At 35.3% G+C, this 23,277-nt stretch overlaps 3 protein-coding genes and 1 pseudogene across 4 annotated transcripts; 3 read left to right on the top strand and 1 right to left on the bottom strand.

The window, feature by feature from the left end:
• The first annotated feature begins 276 nt into the window (after nucleotides 1-276).
• LOC125194429 (uncharacterized) lies at nucleotides 277-5,255 on the top strand. Of its 2 annotated transcripts, none has more exons than XM_089057139.1 (5): nucleotides 277-1,344; nucleotides 1,802-2,142; nucleotides 2,624-3,300; nucleotides 3,466-3,653; nucleotides 4,312-5,255. In XM_089057139.1, the coding sequence occupies exon 1, from the start codon at nucleotides 363-365 to the stop codon at nucleotides 1,323-1,325; it is 963 nt and encodes a 320-aa protein (XP_088913265.1). In that variant the 5' UTR covers nucleotides 277-362; the 3' UTR covers nucleotides 1,326-1,344; nucleotides 1,802-2,142; nucleotides 2,624-3,300; nucleotides 3,466-3,653; nucleotides 4,312-5,255. The 2 variants fall into 2 exon arrangements, with proteins under 2 accessions (XP_088913265.1, XP_047948588.1); XM_048092631.2 differs by having other exon boundaries at nucleotides 1,750-2,142.
• LOC125193647 (putative chloride channel-like protein CLC-g pseudogene) lies at nucleotides 2,137-3,365 on the top strand (annotated as a pseudogene).
• LOC125194425 (aluminum-activated malate transporter 12-like) lies at nucleotides 4,121-7,041 on the bottom strand. Its single transcript, XM_048092627.2, has 6 exons — nucleotides 6,613-7,041; nucleotides 6,394-6,534; nucleotides 6,049-6,321; nucleotides 5,848-5,963; nucleotides 4,962-5,105; nucleotides 4,121-4,870 (listed from the first exon to the last, which is right to left on the bottom strand). The coding sequence occupies exons 1-6, from the start codon at nucleotides 6,911-6,913 to the stop codon at nucleotides 4,253-4,255; spliced, it is 1,593 nt and encodes a 530-aa protein (XP_047948584.1). The 5' UTR covers nucleotides 6,914-7,041; the 3' UTR covers nucleotides 4,121-4,252.
• Nucleotides 7,042-12,107: 5,066 nt separating this feature from the next.
• LOC148927091 (defensin Ec-AMP-D2-like) lies at nucleotides 12,108-12,616 on the top strand. The gene is made up of 2 exons (XM_089057140.1): nucleotides 12,108-12,266; nucleotides 12,351-12,616. Exons 1-2 carry the CDS (start codon nucleotides 12,212-12,214, stop codon nucleotides 12,512-12,514), a joined length of 219 nt encoding a protein of 72 aa, XP_088913266.1. The 5' UTR covers nucleotides 12,108-12,211; the 3' UTR covers nucleotides 12,515-12,616.
• Nucleotides 12,617-23,277: the final 10,661 nt, after the last annotated feature.

Below are 23,277 nucleotides of genomic sequence, written 5' to 3'. Positions count from 1 at the left end.
AATGTTTTATACTAATTTTTACTATAAAAAAGATAAATGACTATACTACTATGAAACGTTTAAAGTGGAAAAATGACTCAATTTTTATTATAAAAAAGATAAATGACTATACTACTATGAAATGTCTAAAGTGGAAAAATGACTCTATTATTATGGAATGAAGGGAGAACTAGAAAAAAGAATAAGAAAAAGAAATATTTCTATTAAAGGAAAAATAAAACGGTGAAGAATAAAGTAAGAGTGATAAAATGTTTAAAGCAGGCAAAAACGACACAGTTTTAGAGCAAAAGCAGCAGCTGAAGCAGCAAGTGTGGGAGGGGTGAGAAAAGCAGCAGATTCCCATCGTTTTCTCAGATCTGAAAATGGAGCACCACACCACCACCAGCCGCGCCGAAGCCGAGCGCCTCCTCGGCATCGCCGAGAAGCTCCTCCGCTCCAAGGACTTCTCCGGCTCCCGCGACTTCGCCATCCTCGCCCAGGAGACCGAGCCCCTCATCGACGGCTCCGACCAGATCCTCGCCGTCGCCGAGGTCCTCCTCGCCTCCGACTCCAAGCGCTCCAATCAGCCCGACTGGTACTCCATCCTCCAAATCCCCCCCCGCACCTCCGACCTCGACCTCATCAAGAAGCAGTACCGCCGCCTCGCCCTCCTCCTCCACCCCGACAAGAACAAATTCCCCTTCTCCGACTCCGCCTTCCGCCTCGTCGCCGATTCCTGGGCCGTCCTCTCCGATCCCTCCAAAAAATCCCTCTACGACGCCGAATCCGCCTCCCGCTTCACCCGCGTCGACCTCGTCTCCCCCAAACGGAACCACAAAAAGCCCAATTCCGGCCAGAAATTGCCCGTCCGCCGCAGCGGCAGAAGCACCGCCGGCGGAGAGAACGAGGATGTTTCAGAACCGCCGAGATCCGCCACCACGAATCATAACCCTAATAGTAACAATTGGGGGAATGCTAATAATAATAATATGTGGACCACTTGCCCCTACTGCTACAATCTCTACGAGTACCCTCGCAAATACGAGGACTGCTGCCTCCGCTGCGATAACGAGAAATGCCGGAGGGCTTTCACGGCGGCGGAGATTTTATCCATGCCGCCCACGGTGCCGGGGAAAGAGGCCTATTTCTGCTGCTGGGGGTTTTTTCCCATGGGGTTTGCGGCTGAGGGGGATGCCGCCGATTTTCCCAAATGGATGCCCCCAATGTTTGGGGCCACGACCCCAGCTGCAAATCCGACCCCTGTGACCGCGGTCCCTCCTGTGACGCCTGTTGGAGCGTCGGCGACGCAACCGAAGAAAAGGGGGAGGCCTAGGAAGAATGTGTAGGTTGTTGGATTGGATTGAGGTTTGTAGAATGAATTTTCAATGGGAAGAAGGTTAGGTTTGGTGATGTTTGTTGGATTAGGAGTAATTAATTTCTGTTGTGATGCTTTTCTTTTCCATGTAATATTGTTGGTTAGTGCCTCCAGAGTTGAAATGTATGTGGAAAATTTTCAATCCTCTGCCCCATCGAAAGCCTTGATTATGAGTAAACCTTCTCTGCTTTTCTTCTTTTAACACAAAGCTTTGGACTTTCTAAAATAACCAATTAACCCTCATCTCAAAGACTCAAACATGTATACTGGAGACCAGTGAAAGCCATTTTCAATGTTTTCTTCTACTGTAGTGTTGTATTTTCCTTAAGGTTATTTCGTTGTAGGATTTGAAGTTTTTGAATATTGAGACCTTAATTGAAAGTTGCATAACACAGATAGTTGGGAGCATATGTGCTGTGTCATAATCTCTAAATGTTGGAAGGGCAGGGGCAATGGTTCACTGTGGGGCTTGCATAGCTGCATTGCTGTGGGTCAGGGGGGATCGAAGAAGTTTGGATTGACCTGGAAGTGGCTGCAGTTTTTCATAAAATGAATATGACATGAGAGATCTTGTGGATCTGCGGCAGGTATAAAAGCTGCTTTTCGTGCTCCGGTTGGTGGTGTGTTGTTTGCTCTTGAAGCAATGTCATCTTGGTACTCATAGACCTGATTGTAATTGCTCTCCTGCAAGTGGAGAGGTGCTCTATTGTGGCAAACTTTCTTTACTACCGCTGTTGTTGCTGTAGTTCTTTCGGATCTGATTGATCTCTGTTTGAGTTGTCAATGAGGTATTAGGAAGCATACACTCTCTACTGAATACAATTCTCAAAATTTACATGTATAAGTCTTCGTATCTACTTTTATGAAATGAGTTGAGTTTCCTGACCAAACCATTTTGAAGCGTGTACTTATCGTTTGTGCCAGGAAAGGAGTTGCTTCAATAATCATGTTGGCTTGTTTGTTCTCTATCAATTTTTACTTCTTGTTTTCTATTTGGACTATCATGGCTTGCCTCCGATACTCTTAATCTTCCCCTCCTGTTACTCTGAATCTTTCCCTACTCATGTTGTCTTCTTGTCCATGTCCGTCCGATCCCTCTGAATCTTTCCCTACGTTTGTCTGTCTGGTGCTCCTGGTTACTATAATGATCTTACTAGCCTCTTTTTTCAACACCAAATGATGCAATCTGAAACTCTTCAGCAAAGGCACTGATCTTGAGTTTCTGCATCCATCAATGCTGATCTTATTTTCTGCATTCTTCTTTCTCAGGGTAATTAGTTACGGCATTGTGCCTCCAGCAGGCTTATTTGTGCTAATGACCGGTGCTGCTTATGGAGATTTTGTTGGGATGTTACTTGGTTCGAAGTCAAATCGAAACCATGGACTCCTTGCAGTTCTTGGTTCTGCTTCTCTTGGGGGATCGATGAGGACGACAATTTCGTTGTGCATCATCATACTTGAGTTGACACATAATCTATTGTAGCTTCCACTTATAATGACAGTTCTCATCTCGAAGACTGACTAATTTCTTCATCAAAAATGTATACGATCTCATAATGATGTTGAAGGGCTTACTTTACTTGGACGATTATGCTGAGCCATACATGAGGCAATTGACAGTTGGGGATGTTGTGAGTCTTGTGACAGATTCACTAGAGATCTTCCATGGCTTCGATAAGGTAGCTAGTATTGTGCACATCTGTAGAACCAGACGACATAATCGGTTTCCTGTGATAGACAAACCCCCATTCTCCAAGTTCCCAGTCTTATATGGTTTGATTCTCTGATGCATCTAGCCATCTACTCACATTGTTGAGATCAAAAGCTTTCCCAAGAACTCCGTCACCAGATAGCCGAGATACCATTGCGCTGTTTTCAGCTGATGATTTTGCAAAGAAGGGGTTTGGGCCAAGGTGATAGAATTGAAGATCTAGCATTATTCTGGGGTAAAGCTTCTCCCTTGAGAACTTTGTTGACAATGATAGATAGTAGTGTATATGTTTCCGCATAACACTGCTGTTCTAGTTTGTGGCTTCCGATATCCTAGTCTTTAAGTTGTAACTCTAATTGATGTAACTGAAAATGTTGTGTCTGTCTTAACTCTTAAGCAGAGACATCCAGTTGTCGGTTTTGACAAAGCATGACTTCAGGCCAGAACACGTCCTGAATTTGCATCCGCTGGTTCCCTGAGTTCCCTCAACTAAAGAATCTCATTTGAAGAACCTGAAGTAGTCGGAACTATCTCCATCCCCCCTGAGCAGAAAGCTGCAAGGAATCTTCACCAATCCACATACACCTGGTAAGTCGAAGGCGAGATGCTTAGTTTACCTAATCATGTACAATGAGAGAGAAATTTTTTGGCATTGCCATACTGATGAGCACTCAACATGCTTTGGACAAATGGGCTATAACTGGCTTAAGGGAAATAATCACTTGGTGAATATTTTAACTCTATTTAATCAGTCACTACATCGTCCCCTCATCATCTTCATCCCCTATAATGCTAGATTACATTTACATTGTTTGAAATGTAACATATTTATGAAATTATATTTATGCAACTTTAAATAGCTATGATCAAAGCCCTTTTAGGTTCTTGCTGAGAACTGAAGCTTGTGAATAATAGCCTCTGCCTGCAAAATCTTTATGGCTTATGATCTCCTCTGCTGTTTTAGGTTTTCTTTTGTGTATCCTTTTTCTCTTTTTTGGTTAGTTAGAATATGCTTGTTGCCATTTCTTGGACTTTCTGTTTATGAATAGGTAGAATAGTACTATAAGAATAAGTCACATTAGAAAAAGGAAGTATAGTAACATAGAGAAGCAAGAGTATCCCTTGATTCTTGAGGGATAATGATTATAACTTGTGTTTGAAAGAGAGAGAGAGAGGAGAGAGTAAAATCAATCTACTCCATGGGAAGGCAAATGGTTCTGTAATGATGCATCTTCTCCCTTTGTAGGTTTACGGCAGACTTTATCATCACCTGCACAGAACTCCCTGAAGTTACCAACCCTCCCCAGCTCCTCCACCTCATCGATCACCAGATCAAGCCTCGCCACTGTCTCGACCAGCAGCGAGGCAAAGGCGGCGAACGGCAGCGCCTCCGCGAACTCGAGGCTGGTGATGGCTATCTTGCTCAGTGTGGGCCGTAGCGACGACTTCCTGTCGGCAAACTCCTTGGCCTGCTCGCTGGCTGCTGCTGCTGCCCTCTTGGTCCTCCACTGGACCAGCGCGGATGAGTCGGTCTTCGCGCTGGGCAGCGAGGAGTTCTGCCTGACGGCAGCCATGGCCAGCATTCTGTTGTTGGTGTTCGAGCTGGGCCCTAGGAAGAGTTTGGGCTGGGATTTGAGGGCGGCGTCGAGGTCGTGGAGAGCCTGATGGAGGTGGTCAGAGAGGATCTCGGGCGAGCACTGGCGGCGCTGCCTTATGCTGTCAGCTAGTTCCATCAGTGCTTTGGCGACTTCTCCGGCCAGCTGAAGGCATGGATCTTTGAAAAGAGCACGAACCGATCTCGGAGTCTGATCAACCATGCATCGCCACTATTATCACTTACTTAACGCGATAGATAGATAGATAGATGGATAGATAGATAGATAGATAGATAGATACCTGAATTTCAGTACGAAGGCATCCATGAAGAGCTACAATGGTGTAGCCGAAATGGCGGAGAACGTCGCCGAGCTTCACATAGTGCTGCCATGGCACCCTCTCGCAGTTGCTTGAATGGCATGGCTCCCAACTTGCGTGCATTGCCTAACCGGATGTGTGGGTTTGAGAAGTTAAAATAGACAAAAGTTTGTGTATATATTGCAAAGTTTTGTGTTTGAAGGCAGTTAACCATTGTATATAACTTAGTACTCAACTTCGTTGTCCATAATAAATGTCTCATTTTGATTCTAACAAGTTCTAAGTACTTTCTCTGTCTCAGCTAAGATGACATATTTTTTTTTACTTATTTTGAAAAAATGATGATAAATAGTTACAATAGAGAAAAAATAAAGTAAGTTAGATAATATTGTAGAAGACGCTACTATCTATATTATTATCTTTTTTACTTTATTTTTTCCACTTTAACTATTTATTATCATTTTTCTAAAACACGTGAAAAAGAAGAATGTGTCATCTTAGCTGGGACGGAGGGAGTACTATAAAAGAAAGTGTGCAAAAAGTCAGTAGAATGTGTATCCTATTTTAATATTCTTTCTGTCCACAAAAAATAGTTTAATTTTTACTATTTTGTTATGTTCAGCAATATAATTATTTTAATTTATAGAAAATTTCTTGCAATTTTTTTCCTATTTCTTTCTGTTACTTTATTTTTTCTCATATTTTACTAGTTCCACATTAAATCGTACGTTGTCAGCAAATTGGAGTGTAATAGTTTTATTATAAAATGTGAGTGAAATATGAAATGAAATATAAATAATACATCTGAAAATGAAAGATATGATATATGAGTAACATGTATGTCTACATGGAGAGAAAGAGGATGTACCAAGGTCTCATCAGTGGATTTAGAGTCAAGAACAGCCTTGTAGCCTTTGTAAATAGGATCTTCTGATGATTCTTTTTTCACTAATTCCTCGGTGCTGAAATATTCAGCCACACAAGCTGCAATATATTTACACAAACACGAGTAACAAATCTGAATCTGTAAGTCAATTCTCAAATCTTAATTAACAAAGAAATTCATTACCTTCAATGGAAGTGGCCAATCCCTCAATCTTAGAAGCAGTAAAATTATGAAGATGTTGGCCTGACCAATTTGGGAAAACTATAAGGCTCATAAGAAGACAGATCCCACATCCTATGGCTATCATATAAAACCGATCTTGTGCTATCTTCAGCACGTTGTGAATCCGGTAGCTCGACACCGTGATCAAGTTGAATGTCAGGAGGAATATCACCACCCCATAATCATAGTTCTTCTTTATGTATGGGAAAAACCTCATGTACGTCGCCCCCGTCCCTTCATACACATTTAAACAAATTAGGGTTCAATTAGGGTTTATAATTAGGGTTGAAGATGATTGAAACATACCAACAAAAAAAACCGCAGCTCCAATAAAGATTGCACGGAACACTTGGCCGGATTCTTGAGCAACAAGGTCGATGAAAAAGGCTAGGGATCCGGCCACCAACGTGCCGATGCCTCTATTCAACCCTTTGCACAATGTTGCACCTAAAAATTTTCTTCTTTAATTATAAGCTTGTGTTTTGTGTGTGTATGTATGGAGAGAGGGGGTTTGAAATTAGATACCAGCAGTGAACTCAAGCACGACGACGACGGTCATGACGGCCCAGATGGCATTCTGGCCAATGCCTTTGAAGAAGGGCTCCAACAAGTAGAGCAAAGAAACAAGTGTGAGAGAAAACCCTACTTTTAGGGCATGGAAGACCCGGCACGGATCTTCTTTCCCGACCCGACACACGGACATCCATGTCGATTTTGCTAGTACGGTTGAACGCTTCTTTATCATGTCCATCTTGGCTGTCCAACCGTAATCATCGTCGTACTCGTCTTCCCTAGAAAACCTCATCACCATTCCAAAATGATACATTATGTGTATTACAAATCAATCTTGAGAAAGAAAAAAAATACTAGTACTATTTATTGTTGTGTATGTGATGGGAAAAAAGTGGAAGAACCTATGCTTAGTAAGAGTTAGGGTATATTTATAGAAAAAACAAGTAGTGAGCTTTAGTATGTATGTGGTTGAAGAAATTGGAGAAGTGAAATTCAGCATTATTTGAAAAGTGAAGGTATAGACATATGTGGTGACAAGGCTTCACATGTTTATGGTTGAAGGAAATCACATGATCTTTGTTGAAGTAATTAAGTAGGGTTAGCTACAACTATACAACAATATTTTTGGCAATTGTCAACTGGTTTAATTTGGATGCTTATTCTTGTGTTGGATATTCCCTTTCTCACTTTTTGATCGTGAAGTCAACCAATATTTGCAACCAATTATAGACACCAAAGAAATGCCATGTCTATAGCAATGCAAGCTAACACATGAGTTTGTAAAAATAAAATTGAATTATGATTGATTGGGGAGCATTAATTATGTGCCGATTAATTAATATGTTGGTTGGTATGTAAGTTGGTTTTGTGTGTGTGCTATTGATCATTGTTAGTTAGTGATTCATACAATATCAATATTTATCATATGATATATGGTAGAATAGGATATTAATTGCATAGATGTCCACAAACAATTCTATTAATTTGAGTTAGTGTGAAGTACTTAATTAAGTACATGCGGTGTGATTTAATGTTTCTAAACAGAGAAGATAATTGAGACTAATTAGCAGTGGGGTATGTTAGGGTGTCACCACCCCTTAAAATAACACCATACCACCATTCCTAGTCAATCATTTGTACACGTGGACGAATAATAAGCTGCCACGTGGCAAAAAAAAAAAAATCTGAAAAAAGACGGTCAACAATATGCTGGTCTTTAACCAGCAATATTTCTTGTCCAGCAATATCCGACACACTATACAACAATCTATAAATTGCTGTGTAGTGTTTGTAATATTGCTGTGTAGTGTTTATAATATTGCTGTATAAGCGGTGTCATGGTGTCATTTTAAGAGGGATTGTCATTTTAACACAAACCAATTAGTAGTAGTACATATAAACTAATGAACTCAATTTGTATATATTTTTCAAAATAGTCTGAACTTGATAAACCGGTTAATTAGTTTTGTGGATGTTTTTTTGTTGTCTCTTCTCTCCTCTCGCTTTATTTTTTTGCTTTTGCCTTTTTGACTTTGTTTGGGCGTTGTTGAATCAAGGGTTGTTTTTGAGTTTATGGTTGTTGGGCAAGTGTGCTGGTTTTATGTGGTTGCTGACATTTTGTTGATGATGGGTTATCGAGTAGCTTTCGTCCTGCTATATATTTTTTTTATCAGTGATTTTTGTATGTTGGACCTGGTTGCTTTATCTTGTTCATAATTTGAGCCCTTCAAGAGTATATCAAAAAATCTATTGCACAAATCTCACTTCCCCTCAATATTCAAAATGTGGAAAGTTTTGCAGTACTGGTCTAATATATATAAGAGTGGTTAATACTTGAAGCCAAAAGTTTCAAGTTTGAATCCAAACGTTGTGATGAAGTCTTTAAAAACTTTCTCAAACTTGTCAATTGCTTCTTCTCTTCCATCTAAAATTCGCAATCTCCAACACTTTAAATATATTATCTTTATTCTATAAATTCGTTTTAGATTTCAACAATAGCTAGTGTCATAAATTTGTCACAATAAGGTAGTTTATGAGTTTCAGTCTATGGTTTAGCCATTCAGCCATTCAAAGGTAATATTAATGTTGAAATTAGAATAAATGATCGTGTGTATCAACAAAAGAGAAGAGAAATTGAGAAATTATTGGGTTTTACAGAGAAGGAAATGTTAATGCATTCAATCATCAAATAGATAGGTGAGGTTACGAAATAGTACTCCAATATTATTTGAATGGTAACAAAATATTAGTTATAGTTTAATTGCATATTTTCTTGTGAATATTTGCGCTAAATATAGAGCTCAATGGTCGATTCCAGAAGCAAATACAGTAATACTTTTATTTCTTTATGGAATATCTTTCTTTCCAAATGATAGTTTGGAGATTTTTTTTGCATTTTGTGAAGTGATCTTATCCACCTCATTTTTTGTTGGATAATGTAGTAAAAAAAGGCTTTGAAATATGAGAGGAGATTATTAAATGAATAATTGTTTGGTTACAAGTCTTTTTTTAAATCTAACTACATTATTATATATCTAACGAACTGAACGTCATCTTAAATAAATTACAAAAATCGCCCTGAGACACTCGAACTCGAGCCCCCATTTTTTTGAGACAAGGAGCCGCGACCCGTCTCACATTGGTTCCAGAGTGACAAGGGAAGCCAAATCGCTTGGGCTGCGATGGCCTTACAAATACTATAAGGTTGCTACTTATTATTTTCTTTCAGTTACATGTCGGCAAAAATTACTTTAGTTTTTGATATTATATTCTTTGATATCCAAAAATATTTCTTTACTTTTTGGGGGCTTCAATCATACAAATCCCCGCTGGCCAAACCCAAAAACATCCACTAGTCCACTGCCCATTATCAATTATATGATGTAGACTCGCAATAAGGGCTGTCCCATTTCTCATTTTATTTTCAAACAATTTTTTTAAAACTCTTAAAGCTTACCAATCCTTGGTTTAGAAAAATGGCCTTTTAATTAGAGTTATAATGTTAGAGTAAAATTATCATAATTTAATAGTAATATCTCTAATGTCTCTTACAACCTCAAAAATAAGCAAGAAAAATCATCTATATACATTGTAGCATCCTGTAACACCTCTCATTGAGTCGGATGGATGGTCCTCGTGTTGGGATCGAAATATACAAGTCTACCATATTCAACTACTTGAAATTAACAAAATGATGCTAAGATTTTGCATGAACGAAAAAATAAGAGTAACAATTAATGCTACTTATTATAAATAAAATGAATAATAGACATTTAAATCACTAAGACGGGTCAAATTATTGTCGGTGACATAAGGTTTGAAAACAAGCTATTAAACTACGAAGTTTTAATATTTTTTTTCAATTATCTCATCAGAGTTAAAAATAACATATTTTGATGATGCTCAAAACAATATTAGTACTATTTCATTGCAATAAGTGTTTTTTTATTAAATTAAACAACATCGTCTTGAACATCATGAGAGATGGCGTTTTGTACACAGACAAAATAATTGAGGAAAAAAAACAAAAAAATTGTGATTATGTTTTCAAACAATTTGCGAGACTAACTCAATTTTTTGACTAAATTTTATAATGTAAAAGACTATATATTATCTCAAAAAAATAGAATTGAAATTAAATATCAACCCCTTTGGTTACAAATAACCGCAGTAAAAAAATGAATGATTGATAGAGAAGAGTCGACGTTATAAGCGTGAGACCACAAGTACACCTACACATTTACTGCTCTGTTCATTTCTTCACCTACACTATTTGTCGTTACATTGTGACATAAATCAATCATCAACCAACTGTGGCCTATAGCAAAGTTAGTCTTTTAATTATTTACTTTTGGCATGATCTATAGGATAATGTATCTATTTTATTACTATATATAGTCTAATAATACATGAGAAAAAAGTGACTTAATTTGTAGCAGTTTAATATATATTGATGGTGAACACTAGCATTGCATTGTACACATGAATTGTTTATTAAAAATAGCAGATTCAGAAAGCAAAACTCGTAAAAATAAATATTGGAAAACACGGTAATAATTGTAGACAATGGATGGCGGGTGAACAAAATAAACCCTGAAAAGTTAGGATGGAGCAACCGCACTATGATACTATCTCGTTAACTCCAAACGTTGATACCCGACCTCAATTTCATTGTTTACCTTATTTACACATTAATTTCTTTTATTAATATTACTCAAAAATATAAAAAAAATTTATAACATTGTGATAAAAGAGCTCGCACTTCAAACAACATTGTAGTACTCCTTTCTACTAAAGCAATTTGATATAAGTAATCTAATTTTTAATAAATTTAAATTGAAAGCAAAAAAGCAGTAAATTATAAAAGTAAAATAACTTTCGAAATTTTATCACCTTTTGCATTGTGAGAATGGAAAAACCGAGTGAAGCAAATTTGACAAGAGCTAAATAAAACTAAAAAAACTTTAGAAAGGTGAAAAGCGAAAAGAAATAGTAAATAAAAGTAAAAAAAGTTTAGAAATTTTATCACCATTTTTGCATTGTGCAGGAGTTGAGATTGGAAAAACAGTGTGAAACTGAGAAAGGTAATACATGCATGTGGCGTTTGCAGCGTCTGGTCTCCCACACACATCATATCCATTGAAAAAAATGAAAGCAAAAAGACATAGCAATAAAAGAAAGATTTTGCATATCTCTTTAATTAAGAACACGTATATATATAAACATTTTGCCTTTTTATTTGGCCCTATCATCTGGATTTTATAATTAAACATTTTTCCTTTTGATAAACTATAGTACTTTTTTTGTGCACTAATTCGTAAATTACGTAAAAGAGAAAAATGATATACTACTATACTATGCTACACAAATGACAAAACCATGTAATTAAATAATTAGAATTTTATTGTGATTAAGATGGAAAAAAATAACCTTATCATTAGTTATATAATGTGCACTGACCGGACTAGTATAATCAGATTCGAATATTATTTATAAGTCGCTTTATTAGTTACTCTATGTCCTTCATTAATGTTTGAAAATAAAAATAAATTATTGGCACTAGTACAACCAGGGATGGACCTACATGTACTGAAGCTCCATGTACTGTAGTAGTACTATTTTTAATATTAAATAAATTCATTTTATAAAAATACTTAGTATAAATTCATAATTGGTTCTTCAGTTGGTGTGAGAACGAGTTTTAAGAAGGGAGAAATACAAAGAATAATAAGTTGAAAAAGTAAACGGAATATGAGGTTCTCTCTTTTATATTGGTTTTATAATAAAATATGAGTAGAGTGAGTTAGGTGCATGTTTTTTTCAGACACATAATTTAAAAAAGTGATGTTTAATTAGTTAAGTGAAGTAAAAATGAAATAGGAGAATCAAATTGGTTAGAGAATTGAAGTGCTATGTTTTGTCAAAAATTAATGAGTCCCTTATCTCGATATCCCAAAGGGTACAAATCAGTTAATAAAGGAAAAGGGACTTTAATAAAGAAGTATAAAATTTGTTCTAGCAAAATCTACACCACCAAAATTTCAGTATAAATAGAGGCTGTGTATGGCATTGATAACTCACTTTCTCCTACACAACACTACTTATTAATTAGATGGCTCGCTTCGCAGCTGTTGTGTTGGTGCTCATGCTCGTCATGTTGACTACTGGTAACTAATTACTACTCCTACTTCAATTCTTTCTCATTATTTTTACAAATTAGTAAAAATAAATGAAATGATTAATATATATAGGTCCGATGGTGGGAGAGGCTCGGAATTGCGAGTCACAGAGCCACAAGTTCAAGGGGCCTTGCGTTGGCGACACCAACTGCGGTTCCGTTTGCAAGACGGAGGGCTTTACCGGCGGCAACTGCAGGGGCTTCCGCCGCCGCTGCTTCTGCACCAAACATTGCTAGTCTTGTTAATTACCTATGCATTATCATTATCAACCACCGTTGTAATGCTACTACTGCCTTCATGCATTAAATTATCCAATAAATCTCTCTTTATTTAATTAATTTTCACTCTAGTGCTCACTGCTCTTTTTGCCGATCATTTCGCCCCGGGATAGGGATGCCGCCGGTTCAATAATTGGCGGTCCCGACCGGGTTCGAGATAAATTGGAACCGTAACTCTCCTGATGAGAGATGGTTATGGTTTGAAATCCGAAACAATAGGTATAGTTCTTCCAGGTTGACCTGACTGTTTCGGTTTAACCATGCATCTCTATATTGGCATCGAAGAAGATATTTCAGAGCTTGTCCGACAGATTCTTTTGAAATTAAAACACAAATTAAATTCAGTTTATATAAATTTTAATAAATCTAATTTTTTTTTATTAGTATAACTTTATTGATAATAATATTAAAGCAAATAGAAATAGCAAAGGATGCGAACAAATTAGTCAAATATTAATTTTAATATAATGGGCACCCCCCTTACGTGGTTCTATGTGGAGAGGTCCTTTCTTCGCCGTACTTAACTTCTTTTTTTAATTGAAGAAATAAAGAATTCTAAAGCACAATTAAAGGAGCTTAGTGAGAATCAGATAAGTTAGGTTCAAATTTATATCCAACAATATATTTTTATACAAACACCAACATAGGATTAGTTAATAATAAAAACTCAATTTTATTGTGAAAACTAAAAATATTATGGATGGGATGGAAATGAATAACTAATCTAGACCCAAGGAAGTTTACTGGGCTTTGTACAAATAAAAACTGCAATTACTATATAGTTACAAAACCTCCAATTTCTGATACAAAGTTGATAGAAAAAACTACCAAGATATTGGATTAACAGTTACCTGGAGGCGATTCTCGACGTCGACCCCGGGCTCGATGAGAAGAAGTCATCTCTGCTGCTCAGGGAGAGGGGGAGGTTCAGCCCTACCCGCTACTTCGTGGAGGAGGTCATCACTGGATTCGGTGAGACCAATCTCCAACGCTCCTTTTCGGCTCCAAACTATTGTCAAAATTCGGATTTATAAATTTTATAAATCCTTAATTTCATCACCTTCGACCCTATAAAAATTATCATTCATATATGGAGTATTAATTATCACTATTTTTAATATCAATTTATTCGCAACAAGCTCTAATTTACCGATTTTCTTATCAGAATAGTAAATTCCTTCTAATATCATTTTCGGGATGTTACAAATTTATTTTTGGTTCATGGAGTATATATTTTGCTCAGATATGGTTTGTGTCTCTTAAAAATGCTAATTTAGTATGTACGCGCAAACATTTGTCACTAGCTTACAATTTATAGATACTAACCCATGTTCAATATATGTATGTATTCTTTAGATGTCACTTAGTCGAGTCTCATTTATTGTTCAATATATGTATGTATTCTTTAGATGTCACTTAGTCGAGTCTCATTTATTTTTTCTTTTGTACATCCTTAATACTTATAACCTTTTCCAATATTCATCTTACCACCTTCGGTATTCACAAGTCTTATATTGAATCTCACCATCATATATCTAATGAAATTCTTTTTGTTACATGTTGGCAAAAATTACTTTTGTTAATGATAAAGTAAAATTCTAATAAATGAATATATTGTCTTTTACTCTCTCAGTTCCGTGTTAATAGAGTCATTTTTCTATTTTGGGAAATTCCAAGTTAATTGAGTCATTTATATTTTTGGCAAAAAATAATACTTCCTTTTACTTTATTTTCTCTTACTTTTTTCACCATCTATTTAACACATTATTATTAAACTCAAAAAATACCTCTATTAATAAGGAAGTGAGGGAATTATCTATATACATTGTTGCATTGTGTTACACCTTTCATTGCGTACGGATGGATGGTCATCATCACGTGTGAAGATCGAAATTTATACAAGTCTACCAATTTCACTCGTAGAAATTAACTATAGTAATATATTCAAACTCGTGGGACTGGCTCAAATTTTTGGCTAAATTTCATAGATAACTATATTCACTAAGTAAAATGGTCCAGGTTACAAATTAGTGTAACTGTACTATAGAAAAAAGTCATACTCCCTCTGTCCCATTAAAAATGAAACGTTTTCCTTTTTTGGTTGTCCCATTAAAAATAAAACCTTTCCTAATATGGAAACAATTCTATCTCTACTTTTACATCTCTCTTACTTTACTCTCTCTTCATTAACTCACAAAACAACACTGCATAGAATCTTGTGCCGATTCTCAAATGTTGCATTTTAAGTGGGACGGAGGGAGTATTTCTTTTTTCATCCGTCTCATACAAATAGTCCAGATTCATTTATGGTACTCCCTTCGTCCCATAAAAGTTGAGACAACTTTTGGGCACGGAAATTAAGAATTTATATTAAATAAATAGGAGAGATGAAAAAAATAGGAAAGATAAGAGAGAGTATAGTAAATGATGGAATAAAGTAAGAGTGATTAAATGTTTTGTCTTTTGTTAAAAAATGAAATGACTCAACTTTGTTCGGACGAACTAAAAAGAAATACGATTCAACTTTTATGGGATGGAGGGAGTAACTTTTTTCTCCTTCTGTTTTACTTTATCATTTATGGGCCCACAATCCACTACACAATTTAAACTAGTATTTTTTCTCATTCTCTCTTACTTTACCAATTATATATTAAAATACGCGTCAAACCAAGAGGTCAATTTCTATGGGTCGGAGGGAGTAAATATCAATCCCTTCGATTACTAACCACAGTAAAAAAATTGAATGATTGGTAGAGAAGAGTCGACGTTACAAAAGTGAGACCACAAGTGACCAATCAACACACCTACACATTTAATTTACTGCTCTCTTCATTTCGTCACCTACACTATAATTTGTCGTTACATTGTAACATAATGATAAATCAATTATCAACCTACTGTGGCCTATAGCAAAGTTAGTTTTTTACTATTTATATACTTTTGGCATGATCAATTATCATTTATCAACCCTGAGTTGCTGCACTATGAGATCTCCATAGGTTGACACCAATATATTGTCTACACTTATACTACATAGTACTACAACTCAGCTTAATTTAGTATATTAATGTTACTTTAAAATATAAAAAATGGTAACATTGCGACAATAGAACTCGCACTTCAAATTAATTTTGAGAAAACTTGTCCTTATCGCATACCCAGCATTGCATTACATTTAACTAAATCAAATTTGATACAAGTGATCCAGTTCTCAATAAATTAATTTGAATGAAATGCAAAAAAAACAGTAAATAAAGGTTAAAAAAACTTTAGAAATTTGATCACCTTTTGCATTATGAGAATGGAAAAACCGTGAAAATTTGACAAAAGCAATCTGATTTTTAATGCATACGAATGAAAAGCAAAAAAAAAAAAGAGTAAATAAAAGTAAAAAAACTTTAGAAATTTTATCACCATTTTTGCATTATGTAAGAGTTGGGTTTGAAAAACAGTATGAAACTGAGAAAGGTGATACATGCATGTGGCGTTTGCAGCGTCTGGTCTCCCACACACATCATATCCATAGAGAAAAAATGAAAGCAAAAAGACATAGAAATAAAAGAAAGATTTTGCATCTCTTTATTTTAACAATACGTATATATACGTATATTATATATATAAACATTTTGTCTTTTTAATTGGCCCTAGCGTCTGGATTGTAGTATAAGAAACCTTTTCCTTCTGATAAACTATATCTAATTCGTAAATTATGTAAAAGAGAAATAATACTCCTTCCGTCCCTTATTAATTGTTGCCGATTGATTTGACACGAGTTTTAAGAAATATAGTAGAAAGTGGGTGGAAAAAAGTTAAAGGAATGTCAGTCTTACTTTTATATAGTATTAATTTTATAATGAAATATGAATGCAACGAGTTAATGGAATGTAAGATCCATTTCCAAAAAATACTACTAATAGTTAGTTAAAAGTAAGGATGTCAATTAATTAGGGACAAACAAAAAAATTGATATCAATCGCTAAAGTTCACCTTGAAGGGCAATCACTAAAAAAAATATTGGGTCAATCGTCCAATCGATAAAAAAAATGTCCAGCCTCTCTAAGGTTCACCTTGAAGGGCAATCGATAAAAAAAAATGTCCAACCCCTCTAAGGTTCACCTTGAAGGGCAAACGATTAAAATAAAGTCCAACCCCTCTAAGGTTCACCTTGAAGGGTTTGAGGGAGAGTGTTGGCAATTGAAACTAAAAAAATAAACATATAAATGTCCCACATCGGTGTCGAGAGAAAACTGAAACAGAGAAAACTGAAACTAGTACTCCCTCCGTCCCCGATTAAGAGTCACACTTTGACCGGCCACGAGTTTTAAGAAATATAAAAAAAGTTGGTTGAAAAAGCCAGAGGAATGTGTGACCCATTTTTTATATTGATTTATAATAAAATGTGAGTGAATTGAGTTAGTGGAATGTGAGACCTACTTACTATTTATGGTAAAAATGAAGTGTGACTCTTAATTTGGACGAAGTATATAAATTCCATGGGCCACTCCTCCTATCGCCAATTGATTTTAAAATGGAACCCATGGATTTCTACCAAAGTGTTAGCAACATCTACACCACCAACATTTGATTATAAATAGAGGCTGTGTAAGCCTTTGATAACTCACTCAACTTATTCTCTACAAAACAAAACTACTTAGTAATTAGCAGATGGCTCGCTTCGCAGCTGTTGTGTTGGTGCTCATGCTCGTCATGTTGACTACTGGTAACTAATTACTACTCCTACTTCAATTCTTTCTCATTATTTTTACAAATTAGAAAAAATAAATGAAACGATAATTATATATATATATAGGTCCGATGGTGGGAGAGGCTCGGATTTGCCAGTCACAGAGCCAAAAGTTCCAGGGGGTTTGTGTTAGCAGCACCAACTGCGGCTCCGTTTGCAAGACGGAGGGCTTTAACGGCGGCAAGTGCACTGGCTTACGCCGCCGCTGCTTCTGCACCAACAATTGCTAGTGTAGCTACTTATCTATCATTATCAACCACCGTTGAAATGCTACTACTGCCTTCATGCGTTAAATAATCCAATAAATCTCGGTTTATTTATTTATTTTTCTGCTCTTTTTGTCGAATATTTTGCCCCGGGATAGGGATGCCGCCGGTTCTATAATTGGCGGTCCCGACTCCCAGTTCTAGATAAATTGGAACCATAACTGGCCTGACAAAAAGTGGTTAGATCGTGTATGTCAATTTTTAATTAAGCTCATGAGAGGTTGTTATGGTTCGAAAATCGAAATAGTAGGTCTAGTTCCAGGCTGATCTGACTGTTTCGATTTAGATATTTCAGAGCTTGCTTGACAGATTCTTACAAATTAAAACAAAAATTAAATTCAGTTATATAAAATTTAATATATCTAATTTTATTTTATTAGTATAAATTTATTGAAAATAATATTAAAGCAAATAGAAATGGCAAAGGATGCCAACAAAATAGTCATAAATTAATTTTAAATTTAAAGGGCACCCTTCTGTGGTCCTATGTAGAGAGGTCCTTTCTTCACCATACTATAACTTTTTTTTTTTTTTTTAAAAAGAAGAAATAAAGAATTCCAAAGCACAATTAATACTCTACCCTATTTACAAATTAAATGCAACATTTTTAATTTTTGTAAAAGAAAAGGAATTAAAAGTTCAAACCCTTAAAAACAACATTTGCATAAATCTAATACTCCGTATACAGTAGTTCAAAATTTTCTAAAGTGTTAATATAGCTACAAATAGAAATCAGTATCAAAATCGATCAACATAGTATGAAAGTGAAGTGGGTATAATGTTAACATCAAAATAATCTATAAGGTTAATTTGTTTGGGCAAGATATTGATATGGATGAATAAAGAGAGTGGCGAATTAGTTAAAGACTGAATTTTGCATAATTTTTTTAATTAGAAATTGCTTGTGTTACTTAATTATAACCAAATTGATGAATTGGTAAATAATACTAGCAACTTACCAAATCTGCCTAGCTAGGTAGCAAAGTTGTTCAAAAATTCAGTTAAACCTCAGCACCTTTAAATTTAAGGAGCTTAGTGAGAATCAGATAAGTTAGATTCAAATTTATATCCAACAATATATTTTTATACGAACACCAACATAGGATTAGTTACTAAGAAACTCATTTTTATTGTGAAAACTAAAATTATTATGGATGGGCTGGAAATGAATAACTAATCTGGCCCAAGGAAGTTTAATGGGCTTTGTACAAATAAAAACTGCCATTACTATAGTTACAAAACCACCAATTTCTCATACAAAGTTGATAAAAAAAATTTAAACTTATTTTTTGAAAGTAGGATTAATAACAATTTCTATTTATTGGTAATCATGATGACTCAAAACTTCGACCTATTATAAATTTTCTACAGCCTTACTTAAACCTAAAGTTTAACAACTTCATCATCCAAATAAATGTTATATGCATTTAAATAACACACATGATAATACAACACATTTGACATATCTCAAAATTTAATTGTGTGCGAAATATAAAGAAACCAAGTTACTTATAGAACTGAAAGTATCATTAAATATCTGAGTCACAGCTCACAAGTAATTAATTTGCAGTTATGCATCACATGAAATAACAAAGATAATTTTGTCTTATTTTTATGCATCACATGAAATAACAAAGATAAATTTGTCTTATTTCCTTTTTCTAATAACTTCACCACATCCAAAATATATGGCTGGTTAGTTGTGACCATGACAGCCAATACAGTTACAAATCTAATTTATTTGTATTGGACAAAGTAGAGATAAACTCAAATAAGAATCCAAAGACAGTAACTACACAGTGTTCACACTAGGGCTGGGAAAAAATACCGAAATACCGAAATACCGGTCTTATCGTACCGAAAAAATACCGAAAATACCGAATTTTCGGTATACTGTGACTTTTGGTACGGTATGATACCTTACCGAAAGATTCCGGTAAGATAACGGTATGAATTTTCAAATACCGCGGTATACCGCTGCATACCGAAATTCGGTATATACCGTAAATTAAGGTATATACCACAAAAATATAAACACAATTATATATAAAATATATTTTATATATTTTTAAATTATAAAATCTATCATAAAATATAAATATAATTATGAATACATTATATTTAATTTATTTTTAAAATTATAAAATATAAATAATATTCTAGAAACTTTAATTTTTTATTCTAATTGATGTTGAAAGTCAGGTATACTGTAAAAGTAAGGTATACCGAACTTCGGTACGGTATACCGAAAATGAGATACGGTATTGGTATGGAAATTCGTTATACCGAAAATAAGGTATATCGAAGTTCGGTATACCGAAAACTTTGGTAAGGTAAAGATATGACTTTTTCGCATACCGTATTTACGGTAAGGTATACGGTATGGTGGTTTCGGTAAGGTATACCGTACTTACCCACCCCTAGTTCACACCATACTAAACTCAAAATGGACCACAAATTATAATGTGATTGATTAATAATCCTTCGTTCTATGTCGGCCATTTTTTTTTAATAATTATGTATATATAATTGCGATTTTTCGTAAAATTAATTTTATATGAAAAAATAGCCCAAATTATAATAATAGAAATTATAGTTTTTGAAATTAATTAATTTGAAAACTAGACACAACTTTTATCAGAGGGTTTCAACTTTCAATTAAAACAGTGAACTAGAACCAGCCAATTTGGGCATTAGTTAGAGACGAAACCAACATTAAATTAATATTGTGATATTTACTGCATATAACCCTAAAAATAATAATATCCATGTTTGGTAAAGCCTAATTTTGTTTAGGTCCTAACACATTTTCATGAACCTACTAGTTTAGGACTGATGAGTGATGACATAAAACACGGGTACATGTATATTTATTTATTTTGTAAGTATTATTTTATAGCTCCAATGATATCCACACCTACTATTTGATCTTACAAGACCCAAATAATTGGGTTTGATCCAAATAAAAACTACTCCATTATTCGACAGATCCAAATTAGTGCGATCTCTATAGTTGAGTTTTGAACCATAAATTCCATCAATAAGTTTAATTGATATATAAACTAGTACTAGTATAAGGTTTTATGATTAGAAGCAAATTAACCCCTAACATTAACTAAACACGTGCAAAATGACTTGTTAAATATAAGATGATCACTAGACATGAATAAATTCGAATAATAAAAATGTAAATATAGGAAAGGCACAAAAGATGTAACATCTAACCAATTAGAAAAATTACGCAAACTAACAAAACAATTTTAGTCGAGGAATGAGCTACCAAAGCGTGTAAAATTACCCAAATAAATTGGTTTTTTTTTATAAGCTAAAACACTCAAGCTAAAACAGTGGCGAGCCTAAGAGTTCAACAGAAAAGTCCCGCAACAAACCAAACTAACAAAGACAAGCAAAATAAGGGCTAAACACCACAAAAGAAAAACTCTACCAAAACAAAGAGGTCCTTGAAAACGCACACCTACGCAGCACAACCAGACGAGAGGAAAGAGCAGCACACAAAAAACAGAGGAAAGGCAAGAAAAACGAACCGGAAAACACCACTAAGTCAGGCCCAAAAAAAGCAAGCGATCATCTCTTTGCAGCTTCTGTGGCCACAATGTATTTGAAGTTTTGTCGAAGCTATCAGTCAAGAGACCCTTTTTTAGGGGATTTCCAGCATTAGCCCTTTCCTCGAGTATCCTAAAGTCTTCCATCTTCTGATGTCACTAAAGTTTTCCATTGCTTGCGTTGAGGAGAATGGAAAATCCGGGCACCATCCTTTCACCCACATGCCTAAGCGCCAAAAAAGTCGTCTCTCTTCGAACTCTCAATTAGGATTGAAAGCTTGAAAGGTAATCTTATTTCGAATATCCCAAATGGACCATGTGATGATGTAGAACATGGAGATCCATAATTGCTTGTCAAATTTTTTGAAAGGATTACCGAACCAAGACAGAAGGCACATCCTTGTATGATTGGGGAGGCAGAGAGAGTAGTTCCATTGTTTGCAACAATAATACCAAAACCTGCGGGAGATCTTGCAGGTGAAAAAGAGGTGATAATGGTTTCTGGTTCATCCATGCATAGAGCACATCGATCATCCTCAATGCCGGCAAAATTTAACATGTGCAATCTTTCTTTTGTGTTGAGTCTTCCTTGGAGAATGAACCACAAATGAAGCTGAGCTCGTGGCAGGGCGCGATTCCTCCAAGGTAGTCCACCTATGTAAGACGGTGAGCTATCCCTCTCCATTCGCTGACCAACCTGCAAAATAAAGTTAGATACCGAGAAAGTATTCGATTTATCCCCTGACCACACCCTCACATCTCTCGTGTTTGCTCTCAACGAAGACTGATTCACGACTACAAGGAGGTCAACAACCAAGTCTTCTTCCCATGCAAAAAGTTTCCTTCTCCATTTGAATATCCATCTCCAACCTTCTTCTTCCCACTCACCCATATTCTCAATAAGACTTTCTTTTTACATTGATAGCATGAACAATCTAGGGAAGCATATTTTTTGACTTCCAATCCCTGTCCAATGGTCGAGCCAGAAACTTATACACTTTCCATCGCCAACATTTACAAGAATGCCATTGTTAGCAATATGCTGGCACTACTTCGTTAAATTTACTGAAATCAGTGACCTGACCCCAAATACTTGTTAAACTCTTCTTATCCATCTTTTGGAAGTCCCTGAGGTATTCAATATCGTGGTTGGATTTGACAATTTCCGTCCACAATGGCTTTTGTTCGTCAGCGAACCTCCACCACCACTTGAATAACGAGGCAGAATTTCTAGTAGAGATATCACCCACACCCAAACCTCCATGATTGATCGGTTTTTGAATGGTTTCCCACGCTATGAGATTCCCTCCCTTGTCACCGTCTCTTTTTTTCCCAAAAAAAAAACGTCTTTGTATCTGAGCAATACACCTTATCACATTAATAGGTATACGGAAGATGCTAAGATAGTACATTGGGAGGCTATTGAGGACAGTTTTGATGGAACCAATCTTCCTGCTCTTGAAAGATTCCTTGCCTTCCACATTGCGAGTCTCTTTTCAACTTTGTCGATAATTGGCTTCCACGTACAAGATTTGCGAGGGGAATGCCAAGATAGGTAAACTGAAACTTCTCTAGTCCACACCCCAAATAAATTGTTAAAATCATGATATAATTGGAAAGCAAGAATGCAAAAGAATTTTTTTAAAATATTTCCAGTAATAATCATTACTTTTGGTTCCAATGAGTAAACATCAACTACCAATTTGTGTTGCACTTTATTTTGTCAAAATGAATTTTAAAAATAATTTATGAATGTAGACTAAGCAAAGTATACACATAGTGAGTGACAACATATCATCTAAAGTAATGTATTTATGGCAGAGTGAAGTCAACTATAGTTTGAAATAATGCTGTCCATTTCTTTAAAATTTTAGGGACTGAAATTATTTTCAAATCTTTTAACCTGACTTTACAAAACCCTTTTTTCAATTTTTAGCTTTATGATTCCGAGCCCTTTTTGTATCCGTAATTAAAATTAGGTGAAAGTTTTAAAGTGAAATTTGGATCCCGATAATTATATGAAATTGCATAAAATTCCAAATTATGGGTAACTTAATTTTATTAAAAGAACATATAGTTTTGTTTATTAGGATTCAATATGACAGTGGTAGTAACATGCCAAAATCGATCTAATAATCTAAATAACTA

The sequence above is a fragment of the Salvia hispanica genome, chromosome 4, assembly GCF_029641045.1.
Source record: "Salvia hispanica isolate PSC_SH4W2 chromosome 4, Shi_PSC_v1, whole genome shotgun sequence".
In the NCBI taxonomy this organism is placed as follows: domain Eukaryota; kingdom Viridiplantae; phylum Streptophyta; class Magnoliopsida; order Lamiales; family Lamiaceae; genus Salvia; species Salvia hispanica.
Note: the sequence above shows the minus strand (reverse complement) of the source record. Positions and strands in the feature narration are given on the sequence as shown.